The 8153-nt window shown below is 46.5% G+C and overlaps 1 protein-coding gene across 1 annotated transcript; it reads right to left on the reverse strand.

Moving 5' to 3' along the window:
* Nucleotides 1–695: 695 nt before the first annotated feature.
* LOC119375151 (uncharacterized) lies at nucleotides 696–1112 on the reverse strand. Its single transcript, XM_037645343.1, has one exon. The coding sequence runs from the start codon at nucleotides 1110–1112 to the stop codon at nucleotides 696–698; it is 417 nt and encodes a 138-aa protein (XP_037501271.1).
* Nucleotides 1113–8153: the final 7041 nt, after the last annotated feature.

An 8153-nucleotide genomic window follows, 5' to 3' on the forward strand; every position in this document is an offset into this window, starting at 1 on the left:
AATAATAATGAACAAAATTTTAAAGATAGTTTAGTGAATTAAAGATGAATGAACTGAATTAACAATGCAGTGGAACATCATGGAATAGACTTTCCCGTGTGCTATCCTTAACTTTGGCGAACGGCACTGCAATTTTTTTCCGTGAAAGAGGTATAGTCCGTTTCACAAGCTGTTGGCAGCGTTGTGGGAGGTACGGGCGCTCTCAGCCAATCATGACAGAGCGCACTAATAAGTGTGTTCCTACGCGGATGTCGCGTCCGTTAATTCGACTGGTGGCCCCGTATGTATAGTAGTGTACTATAATAACTATCGTTTAATTTTTGTAGCAGATGGCGCTTGGTACCTTTTTGATCTGTTTTGCTTATTTACGGACGGGACGATCAGCGTTGCAGTGAAACTGGCCCGACCTTCTCTATTTATCGTCCACCGGTTCGTATAAGTTCTTGGGGTGTTAGAGCTTTTTTATTGTTTATGCACCGTGTATAGAATACTTAGTTCAGTCACTGAATCACTTAACGAACAAATGAATCAATCAATATGAAGCTTTATTTTCACTTAGTGTGACTTGCTTGATTCCTTGTCATACTAGCAGACAGTTCTGTGTTTTCATTTTGGCTACTGTCACTACGATAGTACTCAATGATCCTGACCTCTACGCACACATGTAATGATAGACGTGAGCTTGTTACAAGAGCTCACATTTCATGGTCCTCATCACAACTTAAATCTGAACTGCTCATTGTTTCGTCCTCCAGGGTGATTACGACAGCTGCATTGGAGTCAACAACATCATCGATGAAGTGGTCCAGTTTTCTCATTTCATTTTCCTGGGCGATAACATGCTCCACATATCTCTTCCACTTCTCAGCGGTTACTTGCTTAATTCCTTGGCATAGTAGAGTGTGAACGTCTTGAAGCTTCAACGTCTTGTTTGCCGCTGCTATGAAGCCCTTCACGTCACTCCAAACAAGCTCTATGCGGTTAAGCTGGCAGTAGTAGGGAGGTAGGCGCACAACGAGGTGACCAGCAGCCTCAGCAATGCAGTCCACACGGTATCGGTCCCCGCTTGTGTGTACGTTGTCGACAAGCTTCATGAGCTGCGCATTCACCATGTCGCTGCTCCACGGAACACCTTTTTCGGAAAGCCAGGCCTGTATGTCCTTTCTTAGGCTACTCATACGCGGCACATTTACCTGCTTCTCAGAATGCTAAGGTGCGTTATCCATGACTATAACACTGCCAGGTGGTAGTAGTGGAAGCCGCTTCAGGGAGAACCATTCCTAGTGTTCATTTCCTCGTGTTTGTCGCCTGAGCCTTATTTTAGCTTGGAGGACTTCCGCTGTGCCTTCAACGAAACCATCTTCGCCACCGCAGTGCGTGACAATAAGTCTACCTCCTTTGCCACTGGTGTTTCGAAGACCAGTCGACAAACCAGATCGACGGGCTTCGTACGTAGACTGACAGTGCCGCCTATCCACACCCGACTACGCGTATGACCAGCGTTGACGAACGTTTCGTTGGTTTAAAAAATTACCCTACCCTGGCGTCGCAGCTCCGCTATTTGGCGCAGATACCTGCGGCGACTCTGGACAATGTGCGTCGCTTCTATGAGAAGGGCGTTCCGAGAGCGTTTCTTCTACCTGAAGCCAAGCTTTTGAGCATCCTCTGCATCGTCGTCGTCGACACGGTCGGTAGTATCTCGTCTTCTTTGAAACGCTGCACTACTTCGGCGATAGTTGGAATTTCGCCTTTCTAACAAACGCCGTGCACCACTCTTTGCAAGACGCTGAGGTCAAAATTGTCCAGCTTTTTTAGGGGCGAAGCTCCTTAAGGCGGCACCCGTTCGTCCCTCGTAGTAGTGCGTAACCAGTCGTAACGCTAGTACCAGATCTTGACCTCCAAGATGGTGCCGGTGGGAGATTTTTCCTGTGCGTTGTTGAACAATAAAAATTCGCAGCGTGCGCGTTAACTAAAAGCCGAATTCTTCTGTCTCTCATTCCCCATTAGCAGCCATTGGCATGTTCCAGTAGGAAACGTTAGTAGAAGTGTAAGTGTCAGCTAAAAGCCGACTTCTTCTGAGTCTCATTCCCATTAGCAGCCATTGTTTACCTCCAAGGTAGTGCCTGGTGAGATTTCTCCTGTGCGTGATTAAACAATAAAATTTTGTTCAAAACGCCGTTGATTGATGAAATAAACCAACGGAAACGCAAGATGTTTTCTAAAAGCAAAACGAAAGAACGCCAGATGTTTCTAAAGCAAAACGAAAAGACGCCAGCTGCTTAACGAAAGACGCCAGATGTTTTCTAAAGCAATGGTTTTCTAAACAATGAAAATTCACAGCGTACATGTAAAATTAAAGTGAGCTGCAAGTCGTCATAACTCATCGAACCTTTAGTATAAACGCGCCCGATCTCACGCCGGTGATGATGTACTGGGCAGAATTCACGGAAGATTCACGGTTTACCGATGAACCTCCGCAGCTTCGCCCACTCATCATCATTCACTCCGTGGATATGCTGTGATTTTTTTTTTTCAGATCACGGCCTTTCCCACAAGAACGCTTCTGCCGTGGTAGGACTTAGTCGGCGTCTTACATAACCGTTTTTCACCGATACAGCGTTCGCTCGCTCCCCTGGATCTGTTTCGCGGTCCTCTTGGTAAGTGCATCCACATTTGCACTGTCCCCGCACTCGACGCGAAGCCCTTCAAAAACATTTAAAGCTAATTGCGTCGCCAGCTGGGAAAACCGCGCACTTTCGAAGGGTGGCTCGCTGGTCGCACAGCTTGAGAAGCATCTTGGACAGACACAACCAACTCGGGACGCCATGATTCCGAAAGACGGCGCATCATCACCTCTCAACAAGCCTCCGCAGAGGTGCGTCCATGCGGGCTTTCTCTTTTAATTCCATTAATGATAAAAACACTCTGCACGCTTTGAGAAAATCAATCCTAACAATATTTTCAATTTGTGTGGGTGTAGCTTGCAAAATAGAACTGGATTGCTAAAATATTTCAGGGACTATTTCCTGTGCCCCTACAGACCTGATTGGACGAGAGAGCTCTACCTTTGGCTGCACTGCCTACATCTTGTGAAACAGAGTATAGGTGACTTCTTTAAGAAACGACGGATAGCAGCGCGTCTTCTACTATCGTTTCCAATGTTTTTGAACCAACAAAAGGCTGCTCTATCTTATATTCGACAACATGTGCAAACGTGGACCACAGCAGGTTACAGCAATTGTGAAGGTTTTCTCCAGAGGAAACGGGTATATTTCTGTCATTTCGACATGCTCGTCGTAGAAGAAAGTTCGCCACTTAGCAATATTGACGTAAACACATCCACGAGAGAGTTTCTATCTTGTTTCATTTTTGAAACGATACTTCAGGAACGAGACCTCGTCGAGGTGTGTTGGCACGTGTGAGCGTCTTAAATTAGAAACTGAGGCAACTATAGTAAAGTTTCACTATGAAGCCTCCACTGAGGCCTACGCCTTGAGCTGGCGTGTAACACCCATGAGTACGCATTATGACGTAATATTGCATACATTTAAAGACGCGACCTTCTTTGTAAACTGTGAGAAGTCTTCTGAGAAAATGCGCCCTAACCTTGTCGTCATCGCCCTGAGAAATAAGCTATAACATATTCTACTGAAGAACCTTATTACAATTACAGAACTTGAGACATAAAATTACAGTAGTTTAGCTCACTAAAGATAATTCGGTATGTTTACAGACTTTCACTGTGTAATGAATGAACTAATTTACAAAACATGTTAGTTCACTCTATAGTGAGAAAATTCGCAAAAGGTAAACATGTAAATGGCTTGATTGAACATGCGATGTGTCTTTTTTTTTAGGCCTCACAAGTACTTCTTCAGGTGGAAAGTGGTATGACTTGAGGGTCAGAAACGATTCCCTATCATTTATACCTCCACTCTGTGAAGCCCAGTTTAAGGCGTACAGCTGGAATTCCACAAGCTTCCAAGTTTACAACGACACCTGTCAAGTTATATAGCATGTTTTCCTGTCACAAGGCGTGCATTGTCTGTTTATTTATAGTGTCATCTCGTGGTGAAATGAATCGCATTACTCTTCCCAAGTAATAAATCATGCCTTAGCAAAATGAGGCAACCTCAATTTATATGAACTTTTTTGCGTTGTCCTGGGGCATTGCCTGCATCATTTGTGTCAGTAAACTTTGAATAATGAAAAAAATGCATGTCGTTCAAGTGTGTTGATTGTATGCTTAGAAAGTTAAACAGAATTATAAGTACATTTATAAATCTTTACATATCAGAATACTAAAAGAATCAATTTTATTTGCTGCATGTGTCATATGCTCCGTCTCGGGGAATGTTAGCGATATGAAGAATGCACATTCCCCAGTATAAACATGATGAGTTTGGACCTAATATCAGGTTATCTTTGAAGCATGTGCACTTGGGAGAGGATGCTGCTGACACGCATGGCAGGGAGGATATTATAACATCTGTCCTGATGCTATCGCTGACTTTCGACGGGTCGGTCTTCAATCGATAGCGTAATTCACTTAGTGACCTCCGCTCAGCAGCAGAAAATTAAGAAGCGGCTTTCGGTAGCTCTGTTCTTAGGCGTAGAATGTGCCTATGACAACGTTACCCATCACGCCATTCTCAATGCCATCGAGGAAGCAGAACTTGAAGGTCACGTATTTTGATCGATCAGAATCTACCTCACAAAGAGCCCCATGTTCGTCCTTGTTAGGACGCGGCAGCAAACGCCGCTCTCTGGGTTGAGAAGCACGCGAGCCACGTGCGAATGACGTCATCTGTTTGCCGTTATTTAACGGGACGCGCAAAAAACATTTCGTCCTTTTGCTGAGCGTCTGGCTCCGAGTCACGTCCATTACAGTTGGCGACGAAGACAGGCAGCGCACCAGCGCAGGCCCGAACAAGACGCGCTGGGAAATGCCAGTCAGCGGCATCGGGGAGTACCGTCTCGGCTCAAGTGCGTCATGGGACGAGTTCGTGGAACGACTTGAAATGTATTGCGAAGCCAGCAAGCTTTTGAAGGATCAAGAAAAGCGTGTGGTTTTGCTGAGCTCCTGTGGAGAAGAAACGCACAGTCTCGTGACGCAGGTCAAACCCGGAAGACTGATTGCTGCAGGCTACGAGAGGATCAAGAAAGCGGTCCGAGAACACATGCATCCGAAGGTATCTGTGCTGTACGGTTTATTTTTATTTTACAAGCGTAGCCAAGCGCAATGCGAAAGCATTGCAGATTACGTGACAGCACTGATAAAACTGGCTGAAAACTGTGGCTTCGGAGAGAACACGCTTCTTATGGACGAGATGATGCGAGACCGTTTCATCTTCGGCATCAGCAACGAGGCGGTGCAACAACGCCTACAGGCAGAAAGAGACCTGACATACTCGTACATGGCCCCGTGACAGCGGAAGCAACTCAACGGCAGCAACGAGAAATCAGGACACAGAGCCCCAGCGATGCGAAATGCACACGCGATGCGGCCGTCGACGAAACAAGCCCAAGGGCCAGCTGCATCCAGAGATGTCGTCTGTTACCGCAGCGACGGTGAGGACAGTTCTAAAACTTGCAAATTTCGTTATGAAGCTTGTCACTATTGCAAAAAAAGGCCATATCACTAGAGCTTGCCACTTCGGAAAAGAATCGCCCTCAAGCCATAATCAAACTGCGGCACAGAAGCCAGGAAAAGCTCCGGCATGAAAGCAAAGCAAGGCGAGCAGGCCGTTGCACAAGTGGAAGAGTTTTACTCTGTTTACGAAGTTCACGAGTCAGGAAAATTTTTACGACGATGTGCTGATCCAAGTGAAAGAGGTGGAGATGGAAGTAGACTCAACATGTCTCACTCGCTGGTTAGTCAAAAAACGTCGCGAGCAATTGAAGGATGCGCAGGCAAAATTCCGCTAGTCAGTACCGGAACGCAGCTTGTGACTTGCACGAAAGAGCCATTTAAGATGCTGGGAAAAGCAGTGGTCGAAATGTGTTCCAAAGAAAAACGTGCATTTTGCCAGTGGTGAACAAGCAAGGCTGCAGTCTTCTTGGAAAAAACATGGCTGATCCATCTGTCATAGGAATCGGTATAACACGAAAGTGAAACGTGTCTTCACAGACGTAGTTGAGCGTTTGTTGTGTATTCTTTCGCCCCAAGGGCGAAGGAATGAATGCTACAGCAACAAATTGTAATGTCACGCGAAGAACCGCGAGCAGCTTGAAACTTGCAGCGCTCTGCTTAAACAGAAAGGACGCACGGAACGAACATACACAGGATGAGCGCGAACTAACTGTCACATTTGTAACTTATTTCTGCGTGAGCACCGCGCTCCTTCGCAAAAGCGGCCGCTGCAGTGAGCCAAGTGACCTTCGTGCTCTCAACGCAAGACGCACAAACCACCGTGATCACGAGATTAGCGCGCGCACTAGCGACCACGCCCTGTAGAAGCGACCGCTCGTCGCAACGGCGACGACCTTAACAGCGCGCTATTCTACGCTATTCGAGCCCTTCGCGCCATCTGGGTAATGATGACGAACGAACACACGCGATGTAACATAGATCTCTGAGTACGGCCACCGGCAAATGGTGCATATAAATAGCTCGCCGTTAGCATGACGAAGAACATGCCGTCCGTGGCCGAATCGTTTCGCTGCGGAGCGAGGGGTGGTGAGTTCGATTCCCGGTGGCAGAACTTTTTCTTCTGGCTTTTTTCGTTGCCCACCGTTAGTCTTTATATTTTGCAACGTGATATCCGTGACGGAAATCCGTCAGTGGAGCCGTGGTGGACCCCGGCATAAACACTTTCGTGTTATAAGTTGGTTTGAAGCCTTAGGATTTAAAATTCAAGGAATAAAAACATATCTGATGAGTCAGAAGTGCTTCAGCGGTTTCAAGAGGTCTTTGGGAATGATCTTCCAAGATGTACTGAAGTCCCAGTGATCACTGATTTAAACAATGAAGCACGTCCGGTGTTTTTAGAAGAGGAGGCAGTACCGTTTGCCCTTCGATATGACGTGGCAGCAGAGATAGACAGGCTTGTTTAAGCTAGGCGTGTGGGAGCCACTACAGTACATGAACTACCCCCATCGTAGTTTGAGAAAGCGAAATTGTTCCGTACGCTTGTGTGGTAATTATCGCAGCACTGTGAATAAGGCCGTTCAAAGTAGCGTCTATCCCTTGCCCACAACTCATGAAATGCTAGCAATGCTAGGGCCAAGCAAAATTTTCACAAAGCTGGATTTGGTCCAGTACTATCAACAGCTTGTTGTGGACGACGAATCAGCTGATGTCTACACTGTAAACACTATGAAGGGCGTATTTAAAGTGCGCAGACTGTCTCTTGGTATTTCCGTAGCGCCGTGGTTGTTTCAGCGCACCATGGACACGTTGTTGGCAACAGTATCGGGAGTCAAATGCTATCTCGATGACATCTTCATATCAGGAGAGACGCCAGAAGAGCACGGCGAACGCATAGAGGCAGTGCTCACCCTGCTACAGAACGCACGTCTGCGCGTGAACAAAGAAAAACGCGAATTCCGCAAGTCGAGCATTGAGTTTCTAGGTCGTGTGATTGACGCTATGGGCATTCATCCTTCTACAAGAAAAGTGGACGCGATCTTGAACGCACCGACGCCGTCATAAAATAAGGGACTGCAATCGTTCATTGGGCTAATTAATTTTTACAGCCAATACCAAAAAGAAAAAATGGCCGCGTATCTGCGTGCTACGCTGCAAATGCCGCCGAAAGACGATAGACAAGCGCCGCGTGAGATATGAGTACCATCTGGCATACGTCGGGAAACATGAGCTTGTGTATAGGGTTTCCTTCTTCCGTGGCAGAGGGCGTTCGTCACCGTCATAGCGTTGCATTTTCAACGCAGCCGCAGTTTCTGCGCAGCTTAATTAAGAAACTAGGGGCTTTAGAATTACGTATCTATGTATTTTCTCATAAAGGAACACACCACCTAATACTTACGTTGTGATGTTGCGCCTCAGATATGCGTAATGTTTCCTTTTGATCGACAATGTACACAAGTATGAACCTACAGACCAGTTCAAGATGGCTGGCCCTTGGGCAAGTGGTTCAACTTTGGCCGGATGGCTGAATCGGCTGACAGACAGACGAACAGAAAGACTGACA

Source organism: Rhipicephalus sanguineus, chromosome 11, assembly GCF_013339695.2.
Source record: "Rhipicephalus sanguineus isolate Rsan-2018 chromosome 11, BIME_Rsan_1.4, whole genome shotgun sequence".
Classification (NCBI taxonomy): Eukaryota; Metazoa; Arthropoda; class Arachnida; order Ixodida; family Ixodidae; genus Rhipicephalus; species Rhipicephalus sanguineus.